General features: G+C 41.8%; 2 protein-coding genes across 3 annotated transcripts in view; both read right to left on the reverse strand.

Annotated features, from left to right (window-relative positions):
- EHD4 (EH domain containing 4) overlaps positions 1–10,167 on the reverse strand; it is a 56,387-nt gene extending 46,220 nt beyond the window's left edge. The window contains exon 1 of the mRNA XM_030559559.1: positions 9,876–10,167. Coding sequence (XP_030415419.1) covers positions 9,876–10,114 — 239 coding nt within the window. The 5' untranslated portion in view covers positions 10,115–10,167. The remainder of the gene's footprint in view (positions 1–9,875) is intronic.
- Positions 10,168–14,013: 3,846 nt separating this feature from the next.
- The window catches only part of LOC115650120 (cytosolic phospholipase A2 epsilon-like), a 47,248-nt gene continuing 35,447 nt past the window's right edge, over positions 14,014–25,814 (reverse strand). The window contains exons 16-21 of one of the 2 annotated variants that reach the window (XM_030559556.1): positions 25,379–25,516; positions 23,041–23,148; positions 21,628–21,816; positions 18,529–18,695; positions 16,095–16,281; positions 14,014–14,711 (exon numbers count right to left, since the gene is read on the reverse strand). In XM_030559556.1, coding sequence (XP_030415416.1) covers positions 14,479–14,711; positions 16,095–16,281; positions 18,529–18,695; positions 21,628–21,816; positions 23,041–23,148; positions 25,379–25,516 — 1,022 coding nt within the window. In that variant the 3' untranslated portion in view covers positions 14,014–14,478. The remainder of the gene's footprint in view (positions 14,712–16,094; positions 16,282–18,528; positions 18,696–21,627; positions 21,817–23,040; positions 23,149–25,378; positions 25,517–25,814) is intronic. The other variant, XM_030559557.1, reaches the window with a different exon arrangement.

Consider the following 25,814-nt stretch of genomic DNA (forward strand, 5'->3'; position numbering starts at 1 on the left):
ACCTACCAGCATTATGATGGGTTTTCCATCTTCCACTGAATCACCAGGATAGGCTAATGCCAAGGGCAGGACAGCCTCCTTCACAGACCAGTTTAAGTGCTTAATTTCAGTGGAATTTAAGCACATGCTTAAAAGCTGAGGACAGGCTTCCATGATTTTCTGAATGGGGTAGTATTCCCAATTTGAGGCCAATATTAATAGTAAAATTCAGTCTATTAAAAACATACAGCATACACTGGCTTACCCATTTTTCCAGATTCAGAGAAGAAAAGAGCAACTACAATCAGCCCTGCTTAGCTTCAAGAAAATTGTGCTCAAACTTCCTATTCATAACATGAACTGCAGAACTACGCTAGAAATACCCTTGAAGAGTTGCATCTACAAAAACAATTGAGGATTTAGTAGTTCAAGAGTCTCCACCAAACAAAGGGAATCTGATTAATCAAGAATTACTAGGTCCATGGGTTTCCCACAGAATTGGTGTATTTAAAGCCAATTATGGCTAACTACAATTTAGGGTTCGTTTGGGGAATGCCACTGTCAACAGCTTAAAATAATCAAAATTGGACATATCAGGACAATTCTTCAGGCTTTACTGGTAGTACACTGCCCTGACAGCCAACAGCAGAATGCTCTGAGTATTCAGTGGGTGGGAGCCTGGACAAGGCTGCTACTTTGGGGTCAATATTTAGCTATGGTTTGGTAGGCTGTGTGTCATTTTATAAAACAGCACTAATTTAATCTTACTTCAAGACTGCTGTAGCTGCATATACATTCCATGGAGCTTTTCTACTTATTAAACAATTCCTGCTTCACTCTGCCTTCAGTTCAACCAAACCACCATAGATTCGTAGGGTCAAAAGGGACTTCAGGCGGTCATCTAGTCCAATCCCCTGCTCAAAGCAAGACCAATCCCCAACTAAATCCCCAAAAGGCCCCCCTCAAGGATTGAACTCACAATCCTGGGTTTCGCAGGCCAATGCACAAACCACTGAGCTATCCCTCCCCCTGAAAGCCTTAAAATATTGGTACAAAGAAGTTAAATTCAAGGAACTAAAAGTATGATAGCTTTGAAATAGTATCTCTTCATCTGCCTCGCTAAACTTGCTTCAAGTAGCACCAAACATATTGTACAATCGATAGGGAACAACTCCATTGTCTTACTTGAGGTCTAAAATCTGGAGAAATGGTAGAGGGGAAGAACAAACTATTTAAAGTGAAATTCTAACAATCCTTTGCTCATACAGACCAAAACCAGAAAGTTAACAAGAGCCAAAAGATTAGAAAAGTCTCTCTCTCTCTGAATCTCCTATTTACTACCATATCAGAACAGGTCAAAATCCATCAACTACATTGTTCTGCTATCAGGAGTGACCTATATCAGCTTCTGCTTAAAGCACCTGCAAGACTGTACAACACCATGACTATGTTATTTATTTGGTAGAAGTGGGGGTGCAGAGAGAGAACAATATGCATTCTTGAGTTCAGGGATGGGTCACTTTATGCCCAAATATATGAAAATGGATAGACCTTACACTATTGTAGCTAAGGTCTAAATACTGAAAATGGATCTGCACATCCCTGCATCCGCATGGATTCACTTTCAGCATCTAGCCCTTAGATAACACAACTATAGGTGCTAGTGTATTTATCTTTTTTAATCTAAAATTATTTGTATTAGTAGCTGCAGAAGTGAGTTCCATATATCAGGTATAGTTTGCTTTCAAATAAGGATTTCCTTTTCACTGATGTTGCTCTTCTTCAAAAAGAGTCTCTGTTTTTGGTTTTAAGTCTCCTATTTTGCTATGAATCAGCATTTCCAGAGACTCCTGCTGATGGAAAACGGTGATTCAGAAGATGGTGATACATACAACATAAAGCTTACAAAGTGGCAGCAACAATCTTAATCCCCAGTTCTGCAAATCAGAGCCAAACAGATGAATCCACAGGTCTCTGGGGAGACCCATTGCGCAGGTGTCCACCAACCTAGACCAGATTACAGGATAATGTCCCTTAGATACTGTTACTGCTCATCAACATGTCAGGCACCTTGATGACAGAGGATCTGACCCCAGAGATTTCCCTCTCTCACATCTTCTTTTGTGATTTCTTTTCAGATATCTAGAGCCTGCTCAGGAAACTGCTGGGCACCTACAACTCCAAATAAATTCAGTGGGAGCTGAACGGTATTGAGCACTTCTCAGAATAAGACCCTTATGAACAGATTTTCATTATAACAACATAAATGTGCAAATTCAAGATATTTCCATATTCACATACAATTGCCATGTGTGAGCAACTACCAAACTTGCACAGGCAAGCTACGGTAACTGCATCTACAACTTAGTTTCACAATTACACAACATTTTGAAAACCAAGCTCTTATAGTAGCAATAATTTATACTTCCCTATTGACTTCCATCTAAGGATTTCAAATCACTTTCCACACTTTACACTTCACACAACTGACCCTATACACTATACAGACAGGCACACTAGAAATACTGAAGATACATATGTAAACACCCTGGTAAGAGAGATATTATGCATATCTGCAGACAGGAAAACTCTCTGCCTCAGTTTAAGTCACTGCCACAGACTTGCTGTACAACTGTGAGCCAGAATCCAGAACAGAACCAGATCTTGCCTACCAGTTGCAAGTTTTAGCATGTTTCCTCTCAATGTACAAACATCAGTCTCATCCATCCACATGAAAGGAAAGGGCAGCCTCACTAAGAATGAAAAATGACAGTGTTTTTTGTAATGTGTTAACATTATGTTAACACAGGAAAACATCCAGATGTACAGTATAATGCCAGTGATCTTATGGCCTTGTTAGCAAAGATCAGTAGAGAAGGTGTCCAAGAGTTTACAGGAAAACTATTTAAAAATAGCATGTCTCTCACAGACAGACTAGTTCATGACACACACATCCTGTGGACTGCAAGCTTTGCTTTTACATGAGATGCAATCTTTCTGCACTTACAATGAATGCTGTAAGATCTTCCCAAGATCTCGTTGCAGAGCTTGAAGCCAAACTGTGGGAAACTTGATTTCAAAATTACATGTGCCAAGGATTAGGCTGGGTTCACGACATGGTGATCAACCTATAAAGTGCACTGCTTCAGTTATGCTCAACTACTGCATTAGCACAAGCTAACTGCTTCTCAGCAACGTTAAGCAAGGATGCTCTAGCTAGTAATTATTATGACATGTGTGGAGACACAATGGAAGGCTTCTTTCCTCCCTTGGGACCATTCCACTCAAAACAGCCTACAGTCACAAAACCTCTCCTTTTGTTTTATGAACTGGGCTCTTTAGTCCAGGCAGAGGATGTTTGTTTAAGTGTGGGAAATCTGCTCTGAAAGAAAACTCATGACATTCGATGTCAGTGAACGATAAATTTAACCTTTACAAGGCCATAGAGATTAAAAAGTATCATAAATCTTATCGGAACCATGACAGACACGGGGCCATTGTCAGTTCTTCTCCCCAAATATATTCATATATCCTTTGCAAACCCAAGATTGTATATGCTCCCACATTTTGAAAGTGTAACTCTGACACAAATGTTTTAAAATCCTGCCTCAATGCTTGACACTGGCTACAGGGAACAAAAAGTTAAGTGTACCATTGCACCATTTGGTTAATACTGAATGTAATAACAAAGGTAAACTTGGCAGACTAAGGAGAGAAAGTTTTAATTCTGAATTTCCTTGCCTTGATTAGTTTTTTAAAAAGTCACACCCTTTTAGTTTTAAAATACATCTATTTAATAGTATAAAAATGCTTAAACCTCACATTGATATCAAAATGAGACACAATGGGATTTTAGAATAGGGTAGAAATATATTTGATCATTACATAGAAAAAAAAATAAACACCACAGCTGACTACAAAAGCATCAGGGCTAGTTCCTGTTTGATATAACAAAGTGTCAATTGTCCCCACTTCCCTCCACTTTCAAAAAAACGGTTTTGTTTTTGTTTTGCAATCTCTTGCCAAGAGGTACTGAATGCACAGTACTTCCTTCCTTCTTTATAGTAACCATGACAAATTAAGAGACTAATAGAAGGATTAAGGGTATGCTGTTACACAGTTTAAACCTAAATAAAGATAGTTTTTCCTCAAAAACAAAACAAAAAAACAGGGGAAGGATGATGAATAGGAATGTTTGCTGGATTTATTATTTGAATTAAAAATATATTTTGTTTGCTTTGGTTTTTAAATTATACACTTTAGACATTCTCTGGCAGTGTCAGATGCTCAAACAATCAATATCGTACTACTACACTATACCCAGACAGGATAATAAACAGGGTGACAAAAATCAATGAATCTGTAATAAATAAATAAATAAATCAGTTTTTTTGTATTTAAATTGGATTTTTTTGTTAAAATGCTTTTTGAGGAAAAAACCTATCTAAAGATAGTTTTAATTAATATACATTATAGCTCAAAGATTTCTCATTGTGGAATAGGGTGAGAAATTATATTTCCATAGTATGAGACAATATATTCATGTAATGGTTTAAGAAAAGTTTTGTAAATGAGTTCCAATAGTTCATGGATTAGGGACCCAGTTTTATGGGATTCCAGCGGCTTCTATATAGATTATTTAGATTAATCTTTATCTACCCAATGGGACTCAGTGCTCAATCTAGAAGATTCCATCAGAGATGCTTAGTTTTGCAGTTCTCAGACTGCATTTGTGTCTCCAGAGATCACATGCTTGTTAGAAGCAAAAATGTTTTTAAATAAAATAAATAAATAATATATAGAGGTGAGAAATAACAGACCTCAACCCTATTGTCCCTCTGCAAATTTGTGTACACAGAGTCGATCCCTTGCCTCTCTCCAAAAGTGCAAAGTTTCAAAAAGTTCAATGAATAGAAGATTGTTCAGGGTGGAACAGATCTGGACAAGGAGAAGTCTGGAGATAAATATGAGACGGGACGGACAGGCAGTAGAAACAAAACTGAAACGGTTTGAGCAGCATATTCCAGAAGTCTTGAGGTCTTTCTGAGTGTAGCCTGCATTGATTTGAGATCTACCATACCATTCTCTCACTAGAAGGGAAAACCTATAATGGAAGTAGGCTGTAAAAGAGACCCACTTTGGGAATATTTTAATGAAGGTCCTCTACCTGTGGGTAAGACAGGCATGCATGCAAAATGCAAACAGTGCAACAAAGAAATGCAAGGCCTGGTTGCCCAAATGAAACAACATCATGAGAAGTGTTCCTTCTCAGGAGGAAGCTGCGTTGAAGATGATGAAAGGAACATGTCCGAACATACAGGATCTTCAGGTTGGTAAACTTTTTTATTTCATACTTCTTTCTTAAGGCCTGTCTTCCTTCTGGATTAGTCTTGAATTCTCATGTTTGAGCAAAAAATATAGTTGCTACTCTATGGTACTATCATTTTAGATGCAGTTGTGATAAAAAATAAATAGCTGAAATAGGCAGATCTTCCTTTTACAATTTCACCTTTAAAGTAGTACTGAGTCTCAGCGAATACAATGAATAATACTACATGAGCAGAATGGTAATAATAATTAAATAACTGCATTGACTTATTTTGTTTAGGAGAATCCATCCTCAACAGACAGGATTCTGAAGACTATCCACCTTCAAGAGCTCATTTTCTATAGTTTCAGAGTTATCTGCCAATGACAGTGTTTCAATCACATCATGTATGTCGCATAGCTAAAGCATATCACCTGTAGCAAAAAGAAAAAGAAATCTCCATCATCCAGAAACAACCACAGATACGTTTGTGATAAGAACCAGCATATTATAAAAAAAGGTAATTGATGAAAAAATTGCCCGGTTTGTTTATGCAACAAACTCTCCTTTCCATATGATTGAGAACCCATACTTCATTAACATGGTTCAGTCATTAAGACCAGGATTCAGTCCTTCCAACACAGCAAAAGTGTATAAAATAGAAACTGAGCAGTGTGCAAAAGGTCTAGACAGTAAAATAGCAATGTCCACAATGATCCTGTTGTATGTGCTTTTGTGACAACGGAAGAAGGGAATGTCTTCCTTACAGAAACAACTGATACATCAGGAAATGCCCACACAACAGAATACTTACAAGAAATAGCAGTAAAAGCTATAACAAACTGTAAAAAAAAAATCAAATGTCTAGTATGCAGCTTGGTCACAAACAATGCTGCAAAAGTATCCAAGATGAGAAGAAATTATTTAGAAGAGAGAGAAGAGAGTCCCAGGCACCACCTAGCCAAAGACTTCAGTATGTTCGAGAAATAAAGGCTAATGCTGTTGAAATTGCAAAATACTTCCATAACAAGCACTTTGCACCAGCTGATGTGAGTAAGAAAACCACTTAGGCAAAGATTGCTAAGATTAAGTTTTAGTCACTAGAAAATGTGTTGTGCGTTGTTTTATTTGCAACCATATCTGTCTCTTTTTCTCTTGCTTATTATCAATAAAGTCTCTCTTCTTTCTTAAACTTATTCTTGGGGGTACAGAGGACTTTTTCTTGTTTTATTAGAAAATCAGTACTGTGTATTAAAGTGAAGGGTGTGTTTTCAGCCAACCTACAGTCTGATGTGTGCATTCTCTCTTTGGAGGCACCAAATAATTTCTGAGTGTCCAGTGAGAGGGACTGAACACTGCAGAGAGACGTCTCTGGAAAAGTCAGGAACTGGGCTTCACTGATTGTTACCTGAATGTTTACACTGGTAGAGTCTTGATGAATTTGTTGGAAAGACAGACAAACTGGTGTGTCAGAGACCTGACGCACAGTTTAGCAGTCCCAAAGTTCTCATTCTTGCTAAGGCAGAGGTGTAACACAGTGGCTCACAGTTCTGGGTGTCCTAAGCAAGACAGGATAGTGATCACTGATATAGAATTGTAGGGTCCCATTTTTTTCAAAGTTCATTATCTCCACAGAACTATATTTCATAAAACTATCAATTCTAAAAGATCTTTTATCCCACACAGATGCAAACTTACTTATACTAAACTCAAGAAAGAGTAGAGTGGCATATGCCTACGTATAACTTAATGCAATGGTCCCCAACGTGGTGGGCGCCCACGGGGGCATCTTAATGCGCCTGTGTCCTGGCCCCCGGGAGAGCACCCATCAAAATGCTGCCAAATTTAAGTGGCATTTCGGCAGGAACGTCTCTCGATGACGCCGCTTGCCGTTGACAAGTGACACCAGATGAAAAGGTTGGGGACCACCGACTTAATGCATGTGTGCTACCTTTCTGAGGGATCTGAAATTTACTGGCCACAGAAACAGAAGTACCAAGGTCACACGCAAATCTGGATCTTGCAGCTCAATGAAACACCAAAACTAGCACTATGGGCTGGACAGCTTTCAGATTTTTTACACTTGACTGCTGATGCAGTTATACACTATATTAACTCACAGTAACTACTGTTCATTGAACCAAGCTAGAAAAATATTACAGTAAATGGAAAACAACACATATTCCTTCCCATCGGTACAAAAAGCCATGAGATAGCATCCTTAAACAGACAGGCAAAACCAGAACAGAGTGCTGTACAAATTCAGAAAGATGCATCAAACTTAAATATAATATTTTTCAGACATTTAGAAAAGCTTCTCTCTCCAATACAGTGATAACACAACAGGAGGCTTACAAAGGGAGGGCAAACTACGGCCCGTGGGCCGGATTCGGCCCATCATGGCTTTCAATCCGGCCCATGGGATTACCAGCCCCATGGCATAGTGGGGCTAAGGCAGGCTCCCTACCTGCCCTAGGCCCCCTCTGTTCCCAGAAGCGGCCAGCACTACGTCTCTGCGGCCTCCGGGGGGAGCAGAGGGCAGAGAGCGAGCCAGTGCTGGACACTTCTAGGAGTGGGGTGGGGCCAGGGCAGGCAGGGAGCCTGCCTTAGCCCCGCTGCGCGCCGCTGCCACCCCGGAGCCACTCGAGATAAGCAGCGCTGGGCCAGTGCCCACACCCCTTCTGAATCCTGCACCCCAACCGCCTGCCAAGTCCCTTCCTGCACTCTGCACCCCTCTTGTGCCCCAACCCCTTGCCAAGCCCCTTCCTGCACACTGCACACCCTCCCACAACCCGCATTCCTTCATGCACCCCAACCCCCTGCCCCAGCCTACATTCATGGCCCTGCGTGCAATTTCCCCACCCAGATGTGGCCCTTGGGCCAAAAAGTTTGCCCACCCCTGGCTTAGACTGATTAGTTAATTTGCACATCAACAGACAAAAGGACCTGACTCACTCAATACACTAGTGCTACTTGCTTCGTGACTTTAAGAAGGAACAGGTAGTTAATACGTTATGTTTTTATCTTCTTTTAAAGTACTTTCAAATCATATGTACACATTTTTCTAAATACTCCACGTTTTTCAACCCTGCCCCCATCCAAGAAAACTTGTTCCACCTGTCTATCCAGTAGAGACGTTTTCACTTGCACTTTCATGATAACACAAGCCACAGTTTGGAACTTGCTCTCATAGAATTGCGCCAGATCCCTAAATGGCCCCCTCAAGGATTGAACTCACAACCCTGGGTTTAGCAGGCCAATGCTCAAACCACTGAGCTATCCCTCCCCCTCAGCCATCAAGGTTATTGTCTTCCTTCTAGTGACAGGCCTCAACTTTCCACCCCACGTTTACTCTAAAGGTGTGTTACTGTTCAAGGATAATAGGTTTGTTACTGTATGAAAATAGTAGGTTTGTTCACATGAAAAGGTATTTTCTTATCCAAATGCAGGAGGCAGATGGAGGATTATTTTACAGATATGCAGCAGGGCCAAGGAGGTATTTACCAAGTGAGGGTGGAAATGACAGAGTGAGGGGTATTTATCATTTGAAGATGGAGGAGCAGGGAACCAATTATTCAGTGGAGATGTGAAATAGATACTTACTGTAGGAAAGGAAAGTGGAAGGGGGGCATGACCACAGTGCATGCAAGAGTAGGTAGTTATGGGATATTTATTGTATGAAACTGTGTGCTGGCAGGAGGGCCAAGGGGGTATTTAACCCAGATGCTTAAGTCTTTACAGTATGAAGGTTAGGCACAGGGGGCAACAACACTGGTGGTGGGCTATATGTCAGTGTTGTTCCCCTGGGTATGTGCTGGAAGGTATTTACCCCTGTGGGGGTATTTACCAAATGAGGAAGGAAAGGGGATGTTTACCCTCAATGGGGTTATTTTTAGATGAAGGAGTATATCAAGGGACTGCTACTGGAATGAGGCAAGGAATATTCATTAGCGTGGGCAGCGGCGGGGATATTTACCGGATAAAAGCAGGCAGTGTGTGTGTGTGGGGGGGGTATTTACTGCAGGGAGGAAGGGTGGGCAGGGGTATTTACCGGATAAAGGCAGGCAGTGGCGGGGGGGGGGGGGCTATTTACCAGAGGGAGGAAGGGCAGGCAGGAGTATTTACTGAACGAAGGCAGGCAGTGTGTGTGTGGGGTATTTACCATAAGGAGGTGGACACTGGGGGGGTATTTACTGGATGATGGTGGGATGAAGGCAGGCAGGCAGTGGAGGGTATTTACCAGAGGAAGGGCGGGGGGGGGGTATTTGCAGGAGGAAGGCAGGCAGGCAGGCAATCCCGGGCGGGGGGGGGCGGTATTTATCAGAGGAAGGGCTGGGGGTATGTATTTGCGGAAGGCAGGCAGGCGGGGGGTGCGGTATTTACTGGATGAAGGTGGGAAGAAGGCAGGCAGGCAGTAGTGAGGGTATTTACCAGAGGAAGGGCGGGGGGGTATCTGCAGGAGGCAGGCAGGCAGTGGTGAGGGTATTTACCAGAGGAAGGGCGGGGGGGGGTATTTGCAGGAGGAAGGCAGGCAGGCGAGCAGTGGGGTATTTACCGGATGAAGGCAGATGGGGGGGTTGGTATTTACCGGATGAAGGTGGTCTTGCCCGTGCTGTACTGCCCCACCAGCAACACCATGGGCTTGTTGTCGAAGTCGGCCTCCTCCAGCGTGGGCGAGTGGAAGTCCTGGAAGCGGTAATAGTCCTCGAGCGGCTGCAGCCGCCGCGCATACAGCTCCTTCAGCCCCCCGGTCACCGTCTGCACCGCGTCGCCGCCGCCGCCGGCCCGCTCCCGCCCGCCCGCCTGCTTCCCCATCCAGCTGAACATCCCGGCCCCGCCGCCAGCTACACGCAGCGCCGCGCAGACTGACTGACTCCGGCCGGTAGCGCCCTCCTCCCTGGGCACGGCCCGAGCACCGCCCCCGGGGCGGGGAGTCAGCCGGCCTTGCCCAACCCCCTCGCTGGGAAAAGCCGGAATGGCCCTTGGCTTGGGGACGTTGGGGCCCAGGTTCCCTCGTGGCCCATCAACACCCATCAAGGGGAGTCGCCGCTGCCCCTTTGCCGCACGTTCCCAGAGCACGAGGCCACACAACCCCAGAGCCGGCACCACCGTCCCTTGGGGCCTGCATACTCCTAATACTCCCCCCACCCGTTCATGCTCTGCTACGGTGCCAAAAAAGTGTGGGCCTGGACTGTCCCCTGCACGCAGTCACCGCAGTCATTGAGATTTGGCACATGAACCCTGCCAGACCTATCAGATTTAGGACCTTAGTCCCAAATTCTGTGGCACGAATGGACAACTCTAGCCAATCCTATTGCGGAAAAAAAAGCCTAGACCCTAATACATCCCTGCAGGAGTCCTACCAAAATCCACAGCCAGCACCTGGAATCCACATGGATCTCGCAAATTTTGGCCCAAGCCCCAAATTATGGCATCTGAATAGAAAACAAACATAGCCTCTCCTACTTCACTGGAATAATCTGGATTGCAATGCACTTTCACCCAATAATACTATAAAAACGTGTATCTAGTACCCAGATCGTGGTTGATTTTGCCAATTCTTTATCCTCATTTCCCCCAATTCTACGTCTGAATAGAGAAAAACTACACCAGCTTTTAACTGGACGCTGTTGAAACTGGCAGAGCAACACCACAAAAACATTCAGCATCCTCATCCTAGTTTCTTCATACCAAACTTCTACCAGTTAAATAGAGAAGAAGGGCAGCTGGCTCTACTTCTTGTAGAAATCCAGACCCCTGTGCATCTCTCCTCAATAGCAGGGTAAACACACACACACACACACACACACACACACACACACACACACACACACACACACACACACACACACACACACACACACACACACCATAGAAATTGCTAGCTCCTACCAGTTTTTGATCCCAAATAAACAACACATGTTGCCACTCCTACTTGTCCAGAAAAACTTCAGACTTCGGCACAATCTAGTGCAAAAGCAACGCAGATCTGATACCTGGGTCTCACCAGTTCCATCAAAGTTTTGGTCACAAACCATGTGTTCCTCCTATTTCACTATAAAAATCTGGTTCCTGATATCCAGCTATGGACCTGGAACAGCAAAGTTTTGTCCAATTTTCCTCTTAAATTCCCAAAAGTTTATCTTCTAGATACAGCAGATGTAGCCATCCATTATCATCTGCAAAGTCTATACCTAATGTAATGTGTATCACTGAAGCCAAGCCAGCCCAGGCTGAGCATCTTCTTCCTTTCTAGAGACAACTATATTTCACACCATATTAACATTAACATTTTTCAGTGGAACTGGTCTAATCGATGTAGATGATCACATTATATGTGTAGTTTTAAGAGATCATTTCTTATTATTTATCCCTTTTACTTAATAACTCTCTGTCCAGGGCACTGAGATTTTCAAAGCAGCCTACCGGATTTAGACACATTCCATTAATGTTAAAACATTGTAATGGAAGATGTGTGCCTAAATCCCCTAATTGCTTTAAAAATCTCAGTGCATTGAACAGAGACTTATCAGGTAAAAGGAATAAATAAATAAATAGGCTTGCTGCCTATCTAGAAGGTAAAACTTTGGGGTGGATCCAGGTGAATGGGAAAGACCTTGCTGAAGCTAGGTCCATATTTGGCTTTAGAGGGTATGAACTCCATGGTGAAGTCTGATACAAAGTCATTAAACTTCTCTGCAACATCCTTCTCCTCCTCAATTACTGCTTGGTAGTCCAACATAGCTACAAAAGAGATTTGGTGAGTATTTACTTTTCAAAATCCCTGTTAGACCTCCTACTTTCCATCTTGCTTATTGAATACCACATCTTATGCTCTGAACTTTTGGCTTCAGTAGAATTGGATTCCCTCTCCTCTCCCTTCCCCGCAAAGAATAGCTGTTGGGCTCAAATAACCTCTTGTATTTTAACCATTCTGGTTTTGCTTGCATTTCTGCTTCATGTTTTGTTTAAGGCTATGCAAGCCATTTGTAACTCTGTAGTGGTGTATTTAAGAAACCTCCATGCTGAGTCTAAGTATTTTAAAGTGCTTCACTTTTGCTTTAGGATCTTTTTGACTGGCTTCCTCATTTTTTTGGAAATACCCATTTCTTAAGTTTTGTTTCCCCTTAAGTTTGATTTCATGTTTCTTATTTTTGATGACTGTTCATTAAAGGTGTTGAACGTAAATATATTATAGTCAGTATTACTTCTTCCAACCAACATCTGTTTATTACTTAAGAGCTCACTAGATTGCAGCTATAAAAATAACCTTATGATGTTTCTAAGTTGCAACAAACCAATAGAAGGCGACTTACTCACATACACACCATGGGGCCAATTCTCCAATGCATTCAGGCTGCTTTGTGTTGCTCTATCAGTGGATCCAACCATAGGAAGATTCCTTCTGCAGGGGGTATGTGCCTGCACATAATCCTGGCAAAGTCAGTGATACTACACGTGGGAGAAAGGGTCTGCAGAATCATGCTATATGTTATTGAAGTCCGGGATAGTAACATCTTTTAACCATGCACAGTATCAGCACATTTTTACATAGTTCTGAAGTTCTGAGTTTTCTTACTCATGTATGATACCTTTGTGTGTAGCCTTCAAGAGGTTCCATTTTTATGTCTATTAAACTTCGTTAACATGCTCCTTAGTTAAGGTTGCAGTATAAAGCGTTATTTTGTTACTCCCTCTAAAATTCAGATAGTTCCTGAGAGGGAAACTCTTACTTGGTGTCTCATACAAAAAAGTGTTACTCATGGAGCTGCACAAGATTTGGGAAAGGGGCATATCACTCCCTGTAAGCCCTTCATGGGGTCTAAAAAGCAGCAGGAAGGTAAGGGAAGTGGTTCTTCTCTTGGTTCTGCTCATCAAGCTTCCTACCCAGCCACATTTCCCTCACCCCTTTCCTGCACTCAGTAGAATTCTAGTCCTTCCGGCACTATGAAGCCAAAAGGAAGAGTGACACACTCCTTGGATGAGAGCCCTGATCCTGAGGATCAACAGGAATTTGCAGAAGTAAGACTTCCTTTTTGAAGACCATGGGAAGTGTACAGCATCAGGACTTCCCTCCACAGAATGTTGGGTTAGCACTGGAGTGGCCAAGCAGACCAAGGGACCGTTCCCATTCAACATTGAACCTTCTGAAGTCTGCTGGATTGGGCTTCCTCTCTTGTAGGCCTGGAAGGGTTTGTAGGAACAGGGAGCCTTTATAACAGAATTTAGGACTGTTTTAAAAAAAATTAAGGATGTTCCCACACCCAAGAAGTTTGTTAAATTAAAATCAAGTTTGCAGGCACCTATCAGTGATCTGACTTTCAATAACATTAGACTTAAAAACTTAACCTCTTCCATGTTTCTACAAAATTAATTTCACCTTAGGAAATGTTTGTGTGTGATATTGTCTTACTCGAGATGAGCCTAAACTAGAATCTCAAATTCAAACTGTCCAAAACACTAGGAAAGTTCACATTCAGTTCCAATACTGAACTTTGGTGCTTGCATCATCTCTACACCAGACCCTTTGCTAGTTGTGAATACAGAACCAACCATTTGCATTAATAGTTCTGCTAATAGAAGAGGATTTTTTTAAAAAAAAAATTCATTACCACTTAGAATCCAACAAAACATTTTATTTTACAAAATTTTACTTCATATTCATATATATTTGTATAGAAATCTTAGTATGTTAATTATTTTATTTAAAAATTGATTCTGTTCTCTTTAAAGGTTCTGGACTGGTAGTCCTGGTAGTGGAAGTCCTCTCTTAAATGACAGAATAGATTCAGCACAAACAATGGCAATGCAAGCTACTTCACTTGTCCTTGACAATCTGCCTCAACCTTGACTTGGAAAGGCCACTTCTAGAAGTGACAGCATAGTTCAGCCTCAGCACTAGTTCAGTACTTGGCCTCTCTGCTGAGATTGTTAACAAGGGAAGCACATGAATAAATTATGGAAGAGCTTTCCTCTTTATGTTTATTCCCATTTCTGACAGGCAGATATAGTTTTTCCTATTACAGATTGAATGCTATTTTTAGAATTCTTTGGATTTCCATCACTTTCTGTTTCAGTTCCTTTTTTCTTCAGTAATATCAAAAGATGGATATTTCTTTCATATTCCATAATGCTGGACAATCAGTAGAATGTTGGGATCCTTCCCAATGGCAGGAGAGAAAGATATATCATCACAGAGGAGTATGAGGTTTGAGACTATTTCTATGTTGTTTTTTCCGTTCCACAGCTATACGCAAGGCCTGAAGAATCAAGTCTTTATTATTCTGGACATTGTAGTAACTCAGTTTTGCCAGCTTGTCAAAATCTTCCTCTGAATAGCGCAGATTATTTATATTATATGAACCATTGATATTGGCAACATCAATTTCACCTTCTGCCATCTCTGAGGGACTACGTTTCACACCTAGAGGAAAATAGCAATTAGGTTTATTATTGCAACATGATTATAGTCTTAGGCTTTATCAGCTATGCACACACAATCAGTCACAGACCAGAGATTTCTCTCCAGTGAGATTTTCTTGCTGTGAGGATGTTTTAGGAGTATATTTAGCTTAATTCACTACCTTCCTGCCTGAATCACCACTCTCAAGATTGGTGGAAATTAGATGCCTGATGTGGTGAGGGACTGCATCATTCTTTGAGCACATCCTACAGGCTAGCACACTGGGAGACATTCATACTGATCTCAGAAAAAGTTGCACATCCACTGCCAAATCAGGATTGGCATGTACCTTGATGGCAGTCAGAATACAGAAAGAAGGATTGGGGAAAAAGAAGAAGGGTGTATTAAGAGATGAGTGGCAGAACCAAGTTTATTACAAAGAAGAAACAGTGATATTAATCATTAGGCCTCACGTACTTTGTGACAAGCTATATCTAAATTCTGTAGCACGATGCCTGGATTTTGTGGCATTCTGATGTGATAGACTGGAATTCCATGGCAGCTTCATTTAAGAAATGAAGGTGATTCTAATTTTTAATTAAAAAATGGTTCAAAAATTAGTACAGCAGCCCCCATGTTGTTCATTTTGATATTAAATTCAATTTATTATATGATGTCCTCAAATTTTCCATTTTCAACATAGGGTAGATTTTTGTATTGATAATGAATAACGTATTGTAGAAGATGTCTTGGGGAAAGCAGGAGGTTTTAGCACTTGGGTAGGGAACAGCTGAGGCTTTTGGCACCTAGGAGGCAGTTTGAGATTGTGAGATAAGAACATTAGGTGGATATGGCTATTAAAAATGATCAGCAGTCAAGTAGTTAACAAGGTTGACATTTAAAACAGTTAGTTTGAGGTTTCAGAGTCAAGAACACAGTGAAGTGAACAGAAAGTGTTCATACCCCTCAGCTATTTTCTCAAGCTGTCATCACTACATCACCTGTCTCAGGCTCTGAAGATATAAAATTGTAGTGTAGATACCCAAGCTCAAACATCTATACTGCAATTTTATAGCCCCACGACCTGAGCCCTGTTAGCCCAAGTCAGGTGGCATAGGTCAGCCACAGGTGTTTTATTGCAATGTAGACTTAGTTGGGTATTTAGTTGGAAATTGGTCCTGTTTTGAGCAGGGGGTTGGACTAAATGACCTCCTGAGGTCCCTTCCAATCCTGATATTCTATGATAGACATACCTGGTACTATAGTGAGGAGTCTAAAAGCAAAATCTTTTACAGGGACCCAGCCAATATAGGTTCATTATAATGAAATTAAAAGTGGGAATCCAGAGAATGGATAAGCTCATAATGCTGGCTTTAATAAAGTGATTGGCTGCTGCTAACTTACCAGGTGCTTTGTAGTTTCTGAAGGTGTCGTTCACTAGTGGGAAAAGAAGCACTACAGGTGTTTCTGGGCCTTCTTTGTCTCCAACTATGTAGCACTCCTTTGGACTTTTTGCTTCTTCTTCACCTGGCACAATTTTGGGGAAAGGGATTCCCTGCTCTGAGAAGTACTTGGAGGCTTTTATCAAAGGCTGGGTAATCACAGAGGGGAAAACAAAACATCAGAAACCAATAAGACTAAGACCAAGATTTACTGAAGAGATAGACTTCAATAAGAATGGAGTAAGTTGTGTGGAGACCTGTGGAGTAAGTCACTAAGCAACACAAATAAGGGTGGTAGCATCTAACCCACTGTGATCTATAGTTCCCACATCCTCCTTCCTTAGGGTGACCAGATGTCCCATTTTTAAAGGGACAGTACCATTTTTTAGGACTTTTTCTTATATAGGTGCCTATTACCCCTCACCCCGGTCCCATTTTTTCACAGTTGCTACCTGGTAACCCTACCCTTCCTGTCAGAGCTGTGGCTGCATTTCAGGTGCTGGTGAAGTGATCCCTATGTACAGTTTGCATATCACTTTGGGTTTGTATACCACACTGGAATCCTTCAAGGCATGAGGCACCATAGGCTGGTATATTATTATGTGGATGAGTTAAGATTTTTGTGACAAAAGAACTGCATGTTAAGAACCTAATTGTGCAGGATTTACTCAAGTGTGTGGCTGCTCACTCACATGCATACTCTCATTGAAGCTCATCACTGTGATGGTTACCCAATCAAGCCCTAAAAAGTCAATCACAGTATAACATTGCATGAAATGTAAGTTATCTTTTTGTAGTGAACTTCTTATTTTTTAAAGCAAGATTTTGAAAAAATAATGCATTTAAGCACTCCTTGGACCACACCTACAGTTATTGAGATGGCAAGGTACCTTGGGTTCTTTGAATATCTGATCAAACACTGAGATTTAAAAAAATCACCAAATGCTTTTATCTGAAAGTCCAATCCCCATGATGAGATACACAAGTACTTGCATTTAGATATCCAGTGAAACATTCAAATTGTCTTTGCATGTATTTGAATGTCTGACCACAAGGATCAAACGCTCAAATGGTTTATATCTGGAAGTGCACATGTGGTAGTATGTGTAATTTTCAAGTGATTATAATTTCATTATTTCTAAACCAAATTTCTTCAAAATTAGCCAAAGTACACCTTCCCCACCCACCCCCTCAAGAGTCAAGTTTAAAATCTTTCACATTGGGATAATCCCAAAGTGTCCAGAATAATTTTTGTCATATGTTAACATACCCATAACACATGTGTTGAACAAGTGAGAGAAAATTTTGCCCAATCCAGAGACTTGCACACCATCTCTACTATAATTACTAAGGTACCTAACCACCCAGTGGAATTCACAATCCCTGAGTTTAGCAAGTTTCCTGTACAATGAATGGGGAAAGATAGGCACCTGAAAATGAGATCCACAAAAGCTAGTTGAGGAGCTGCCTAAACAAGCCAATAGCAGATGCTGATGAAAGGGTTTTTTTTCTATTCTCTGCCTCTCTGAGGCCTGTGCATTTAAATCCAGGCTGGAGTGAGGCACCTATCTCTACTTGGGATCCAAAGCTGTAAACCCTCTCCTGGAGTCAGGCGACTAAGCCAGCCCTTGCCAGAAAGGCAGGAATACATGCCTAACTCCTAGTGAAAATGCTGGAAGGAGGAGACGCAGCAGCCTCTCTTATAACATTTACTTCAAGAGTTAGGGCATTCATCCAGAATTTGGGGGACCCCAGTTCAATTCCCCCCATTTGCCTAATGTAGAGAAGGGATTTGAAAATAAATTTCCTACTTACTGAGTGCCATAATCACTGGGCTTAAGGATATAGGGGAGGCTGCCTCCTCCCCATCCCTCCAACAGAAGTCAGACATGCTTTGAGAATGCCGACCAGTTTGGGTCCCTCTGGTAAGATAGCCGTAGCAACCAATAGTTTCTCCTGGTTTGAGGATTCTGCTGAGGCTTGGATGTGAGATAGGTGTCCGGCTGTCTAGCTGAGGCAGCAGTGCACATATCCAGTGTCAGAAACTTAAGCTTCTAGGGGACTTTTACAGAAATAATGTAGGTGTCTTAGATGCCTGCAGGGTTAGGTGGTGGCTGAGCAGGGGTTTTGAGGCTCTCATTGGTGCCTACATTTTGGATTTAGGTGCCTAAAATCAGAGTTAGACCCCTAAGTCCTTTTGTGGATCTGGTCCTAGGTAGTGTTTTTTATATTTAGCACAGAGTCCGGTGATCCTGAAACAAGGATTCACACCACTGTTAGTATGAGTTTATTCCTGTTAGAAACAACTTTTTCTTTAAGTGTTTGGAAATAGAGAGTTAAGAATTCTGGCAGCTGAAAGGGGGGATATTACTTAAGAAAAAGGCAAAAAGTCTGACCGCTATCTGTGATCCTGAACTGTAGTTGAAATGCAGGATGAGGTCCACTTTCCTCTCAGGTCTCATAAGTGGTGGGTAACTGGTTTCAAAGGCAAATGCAGTGTCTACCAGAGCGAGGTGATCTGCTGCTCCTGTCAGCTGGTTAGGGTGACCGTCAAGCTCACAGTCTACCAGAAAAATATTTCTTGTCAAGAGTGCGCATCACTGCAAGGGTAGGTGTTCTACTAGTCTGAGGACAATACAGAGTTAGAGCATGGAAAGAGAATTCAGCTCCCTTTTTGACTCCAGACACAGTTTTGTACAATTGAAGTTCAATCTTTTTGTTCTTCACACCTGGGTTTCCTCATTCTGCCTTTTGCATTATTGACCTGCAACAGCCACCCTTTTGGGCAGCATGAAGTAATGCTTTCTGCAGACAAAGGGCCTCTAGGTTTGGGACACATAAGACCAGAGTTCAATTCCCTGGTCTGCCACAGTGTTCCTGTATGATTGTGGCCAGGTCACTTGGTCTCTCTCTATCTCACTTCTCCATGTGAAAAATGAGGATAATAGTACTTTCCTACTTCATGGGGATAAAGGCTGGAAAGTCCAGACACTATGGTAGTGAGGTCATATAAGGACCAGAGATAGATATATGTACATTTAGAGAAACTATACAGTTTTCTTTTTCCTTTCACTAGTATATGAAATATTACTGCTTTAAGAAGAATTCTGTATATTTATAATGGGGAATACCACCAGAGTCAGTAATATCTTACCTACCAGTAAAAAGGGAAAAAGCCAACTTTTTAACTGCAGCTACTGCATATATGCTCACCCACACACATGCTACTTGTGATAAATTTACTCCTGATGGCATTCTGTGCCAAAAAATTAAAAATTCTGTAAGTTTTATTTATCAATAAATAAATGTGGAGGCTCCAGCATGGCAGTGGGGAGCACAGGCCACTGGTTGCACAAAGGTGGGAGATCACCCTGCAGTTCCCCCACCCCCAGGACATGGACTCAGCAGTGAGGCTGCACCTGACCCTGACACAGCACAAGGCCTAGATCTGCCCCAGAAACACCCTGGGGCCTTGCCCCTCTGCACCAGGTGTAGGGCAGGCTGGCTCAACCAGGCAGGATCCAAGTGTGAAGGGACTCAGTGTGGGGGGATCCAGGATGTAGGATGAAAGGGTTCTGTGTGGGAGAATCTGGGTGCAGGCAGTTCAGTGTGGGGGGGTCTGGGTGTTGCAGGATCTGAATGCACAGTGGCTCGTTGTGGGGGTTCCAGGTGCAGGGGCAATAGGACTCTGCAGGAGCTTCCAGGTGAAGGTGGTTGGAGCTTAGCGGAAGGGTCTGGGTGTGGGGTGCTGGGGGAGTGGGGCTTGGTGGGGTGGGGGTGCAGCAAGTTGGGGGTCAGTGGCATGGGTGTCTGGATGTGGGGGCTCAGGGTGGTGTGGGGAGGTGGGGCTCATCAAGGTGTGGGTTTGAATGCAGGAGATCAGTGGGGGGTGGTCTGGGGTGCAGGGGTGGGGGTCCAGAGGCAGCAGGTCTGGGTGCAAGGGAACTCCAAATGCACAGTTTGAGGTTCAGTGGGGTGGGGGTCTGAGTGTATGGGCTGAAGCTTGGCAGGGATGTCTGGGTATGGAAGGTCCAGATGCACAGGGGTTGGGAGGATGGGGGAACAGCTCCTCATATAGTGACCCCTTCTCCTGCAGCTGAGGAGTGATGGGTGAGGAAGCAGGGGAGGATGCTGAGCTTACTGCAGCTGGGGGAGGTTTCTGGGGCTGGGCCTGGGTCTGACACAGCCCCAGCCGCTTCTTGCAGGGAAAGAGGAAGTTCTGTCCTCTCCTTCCTCCAGCCCAGCCGAGATTAGCAGCTGATCCTGGCTCAGGGTAGGAGCCACTGGTTGGGGTTTCTCCAGCCCTGCAGTGATTTACCTCTCTGCCAGCTGCTTCAGGTGCCTGACACGATGTACCTGCGCTGCTAGGGAGTGGTGTGTAATTGTTCTTGCAGCTTCCCTTTGCTTCCCAGTTAGAAAGTTATTTTTCTGCAGGAAAGCAAAGAGATCTGTGGGGGACATGAATTCTGTGCACATATAGTGGCACAGAATTCCCCTAGGGGTATAAATTGCAAAGCCATGTGATAAAGGAATTATCGTATACCTTTAATGTCTTGTCTGCCCTCAGGCCACTAATACATCCCCCCTGGGACTTACATTCTAAACCTCTGAGAAGCTTAAATCAACCTACAAAAGAAATATTTTCTCCTCCTCTAAATGTGGATTTTTCCCCAAAAATTATACATGCCCAAGGTGGGCAAGATTCAGTCATGCATCAAGAAAAGTCTTTCTGTAAGTAAAAATGTCACAGCTTTAAAATCCATTATCAAAAGCAATGCTAAAAACAGGATCTTTATATCACTGAGAAGGGGGGATTCCCAGCAGGAAACTGCATTTGCTTCTAGACCTGCAGGACTGTGAGCTATCTTACTTAAAGTCATGATGTATTTAGGTATAGAAAGGTTTGAATATCCTTTCTAGAGGCTTTTATGGCTTTCTCCAAGCCCTGCATAGTTAGAGTCATAGTAACTAAGACCTCTGACATTTGAAACATAGGGCCCCAAAAATAATCCAAATGCACGTTTGAAAGCTGTCTAAGACATTCCTAGAGCAAATGTTCTGTAACATCCATGGCATATACAGAATATATGACACTGTGTTGTGGTATAAAGGTTTCCTAGGCATTTGTTTGGGAGACAGAAACTTCAGCCTCCTCAATGTCTTGACAATCCTTTCCATATTTGGGGCATATCTGGTATATAAACAACAGCAATATAATAATAGCTTGCATAATTTACTCATGGCTTTGCCACTCATGGGTAATGGGTGTATCCAAATTTATACCCGTGAAGCCTTCATATCATATCACACCACACCACACCACACCACACCACACCACACCACCATGTATTACTACCTACGATTTCTCACAAAGTAACAGAACCATTTGAGTTGCTTCATTCACTTCCACTAAGGACTACAGCTATCCACACTAAATTCCAGACCCCATCCTAATCTTTAAAAACGCAGCTTCAAATAGAAAGTTATCACCATACCTTTCCATCTAGAAAACTCATTCTCCAAGTAGTTATTGTGCATCTGGCAACCCTTTAGAAAATTGTGGATTTCTGAAACTGCTGGCCGCAACATAAGAACATCTCGAAAAACAGTTGAAAGGCTATCTGGGGGGGAGACCACCCGAGTAGTTAATGTGCTCGGCCTTGTAGGTAGAACAGGTTCTTCCTCTGCAGAGAAAATGATAAAAGTTTTATATATCTGGATTCATTTTGGGGATAATCCTCTATAATAATAAATTATTATAGTATATGTTTGGCTTCATTTCAACTTCTTTCTCTCCTAACATCCAGGCTCTCCACAGAGCTACTTGCTTATCTGTCTAACCTTTCCAAAATCTGCTTCCTCTTCTCAGTCAGCACTACTAAAAGCCTTGTCCATAATATAGTTCTCTTTAACCTGCTATACTGTGACTTCCTTTTCTCTGCCCCTGACTTTATCTAAGCCAACATTTTGCACCTAAAATAATTTTCCTCTCCTGCATCCTTCCCATGTCCCTTTTTCTCTCTCACACACACATCCCTTTACTAACTTCCTGTCTCTCCAACAAATTCAATCTTTTAATTCTCATTCTAACAATATATATATATTGCAGCTATATATATATAAAACAACAAGCTGCAGCTTACAAATGCAACAAGATAAAACGAATCAAAGTAATATTTGCAGCAGTGCTCTTCTTTCTCCACAATGTCTGTTGTAAGGATATACTGTATCTCACATTTTGGTCCCCTGCCTGCAAGCCCTCACTATTAGGTGTAGTGCTTTCTATGGACCTTAGTGAAATGACCCACAGTAAGAAGCACTATAGTATTCAGTAGTAAAGGTTTACAGAATTGGACCTTTGCACCATAAACTCCTTGGGGCAGGGACAATATCTTTTATTTCTGAAAAGCATCATGCACATCTATGCTGCTTTTTATTATTATTACGGTTATTATAATGTATGTCTTACATCTCTGGGCATCCTAATGAATGGTAAGTAAAGTTATAAGGAAACATACCTGAGTGGGATCAAAAATAAAAACCACTTGCAAACAGCAAAAACTAACAAAGGAAACAAGAGTATGTTAAACCTTACTCGCAGGGAGAACAGGCATCTGGTGTTTGGCTAGACAGAGAACATAAAAGAATGGTGGGCCCTATCCCACCTCCCACACTTTCAAGAATATTTTTTCTTCTATAGTGTACCCTCCTCCCGGAGGGGCATCTCATTTGCATCTATGGTAGATCTCATCAATTCTGCTTCTCAATCAACCAAAATGATTGCTGCACAGTAACTCAAGACATGGCTTTCCACTTCATGTATTAGATAATAAATAAATTAGTAAAGTAATTAAATAAAATAACCCTAAGAAAAAGTAAAGCAAAAATGCAATGTAAAAATAACTAACCAATGTCAATAACTCTGTCTTGGGTCCATTTGTGCCAGAATTCTTCTGACTCAAAGGAGATATACCAGGCATCCATAAGGTTCAAGGAAAATACACTACTCCAGATCCCTGTGATATGAAAGAAATTTGACCGAGAATAACCTGTAACTTCAAAGCATTTTATTTAAAAGTTGCCTTCTGACCTTATTAGTAAACTTTATTCAATTTCTTTCTGTTAAGAGAGTTCCATATAAAAAAGAAGTCTCTCTCTTCCTCTCTGCATGCTCATATGTATAGTAAATATAAAGAGCGCCATCTACTGGGGTAGGCTACATAGTATGTTTCATAAATTTGTAGGTTCACTATATTTGTTGTTACACTACAAACAGCTCCTTTAATAAAAAGATCATCAGACTTTTGCATTTTCTTTCAAGACTCTGGTTCTTGCAGTCCCAAATTCTCGACTCATTTGGATTGCACTTCAGCTACAGATATGCAATCCAGGTTGGAAGCTTACTTTTTAAAAAAAAATGACAGCTCAGATTCCCAACTAATCACATACCTCCAGGAACTGGGCTTTAAGAAAAATGCCAAGTATTGCACGACTTGGGTGGGGCTGGGGAAGGGGAAATCACATGAATTGGCAACAACACAAATACTATATTTCCTGAAAATTCGAAAAGTTTGCCAGTTTGGGGGATTTGAATGAGGGCCAGGAATAGCTGGGTCTGAGCAGTTGGGAGATTACATGTACGCCAACTTGGAATTACAAAGAGCACTTCCAAGAGCATTCGAGTCAATCACTGAATGGAGCTATGGGTTACATGACCTATGTTAGTCAGCAGCCACACTTTCCTGGGTGTGGGCAGTGTAAAGGCAGTTTGGTGCTGTCACTGAAAGCCTTTTTAAATGGCTGTTGTGAAAGCTCCATACAGGCAAATAGTCACAAAATTGCTAATTTAATAACAGGAACCTGAAACTCTCTTTACATAAATCCTTTTTAGTTACAGCAATCAGAGTGAGAAGCAGGAAAAGTAAGCCAGGGGCTTTCTTTTTCTATAGCTGTGTGCAGTGCTTATGCAAAAGGAAGGGAAGGAAATATTAGATTCTATTTACAATACAGAATTACCATATTGAAACATCTGGTTACAATCCAGTTGTGCCCTCATAATTTTATATTATAACATAGTTTGATGAAGCTGTATAGACAGAACTGTGCTATAGTCCTATAAAGCTGGAAAAACCACATTCCTGAGCAACATAAGTTTCACTGACAGAAGTGCCAGTGTGGACAGCGCTATGTCAGTGGGAGAGCATCTCCCACCAACATAGATATCGCCTCTCATTGCGGGTGGTTTAATTATGTTGACAGGACTGCTCTCTCCTGTTGGCATAGAGCGGCTACACAGGAGATCTTACAGTCTTGGTCCAGCTATGCTGCTGTAAGCTCTCTAGTGTAGCCATGGCGTGAGTTAGTTTCCCAAATCTGAAGAAGAGCTCTGTGTAAGCTAGAAAGCTTCTCTCTCTCACCACAGAAGTTGGTCCAATGAAAGATATTACTTCACGTGCCTTGACTCTCTAATGTCCTGGGACTGATACAGCTACAACAAGACTACATATACATATGTGGTAGATATTGTTATTACTTTACTATACATTTTAACTGTAATTCATGTCTTTCACAGTGACAATAATATTGCTAACCAGCCATAAATTGGCAGCCTCTTCCTGCTTCCTTCTGCTTCATCCACGCCACATCTCTTTTTAAAACTCATCTGAAAAACTACATGCTGTTTCATTTCTCTCTCGTCTGTTTCTGTTCATTTCTCTGTTCTCTGATAGTATTTATTGAATTGTATTCTTTAGATGTGTAAAGAGTTTGGGGATCCAGTATGTGCGAAAGATTCTCCTTAGAACAGCTGTACTGCTTTAGAATATTAGACATATTGATGATTATTAGGTTATGTTTCAATGTTACATTGCTGAATCAATCAGCACTAAAAGCCAGCGGTAGGACCATTCTATACCGGGGGCTGAATTTCATAGATTTGAGATCCAGAAGAGACTAGTACTTGAGCATACTGCAACATTTTGAAAATTTTGTTCAAATAAAGGTGAAAAGATATCTTTCAGATGCCTTGTGCATAAAAGTATAATGAAATCAGACTAATCTAACTCACTTAATTTCACTATAGAGATTTTAAATCTGCAGATCATGACATGCTATTGGTTCAGATACATCACCTTATACAGTTTCTAGAAGCTGAGACTGTACCAATTGCAGCAGCCATAAAACTGTGGCTTGCCAGTGACTGGCTTATGTTACATTACATTACATTTTTCCAGGACAATAAATCACCTTCCAAGAAGCAGATCCGGGATTCTGGGAGCTTCTTCATCAGCCGACCCATGAAGAACTCACTTCCAAAATTCTCAGCGCGAATGAAGGCCCCATATTTAAGGAGTCCCACCTCATAGGGTGTGAACTCCATCCATTCTAAAGAAAGAGTCACAAGAAACAGTATTACTGCAGTAACCTGAGGCAGGTAAAGAAAAATATTGTTGTTATATAAATAAATTGAGTTATTAAAGGAATAAGATTTTGGTTTCAGCCTCTTCATGACAAACTAGTTGCTGGACTACCATATTTTCTAACTAGCCACTTTTATTCAATATAGACATAATAGTGATGAGCATGGACAATGAATTCTCTTCAACCACAGGTGTCTGGAAAGCTCATGAGATTTCTGGTACTTCCTGCTTCTGTGCAGGCCAGATAATCTTGTGATAATAGC

The sequence above is a fragment of the Gopherus evgoodei genome, chromosome 4, assembly GCF_007399415.2.
Source record: "Gopherus evgoodei ecotype Sinaloan lineage chromosome 4, rGopEvg1_v1.p, whole genome shotgun sequence".
NCBI classification, from domain to species: Eukaryota; Metazoa; Chordata; order Testudines; family Testudinidae; genus Gopherus; species Gopherus evgoodei.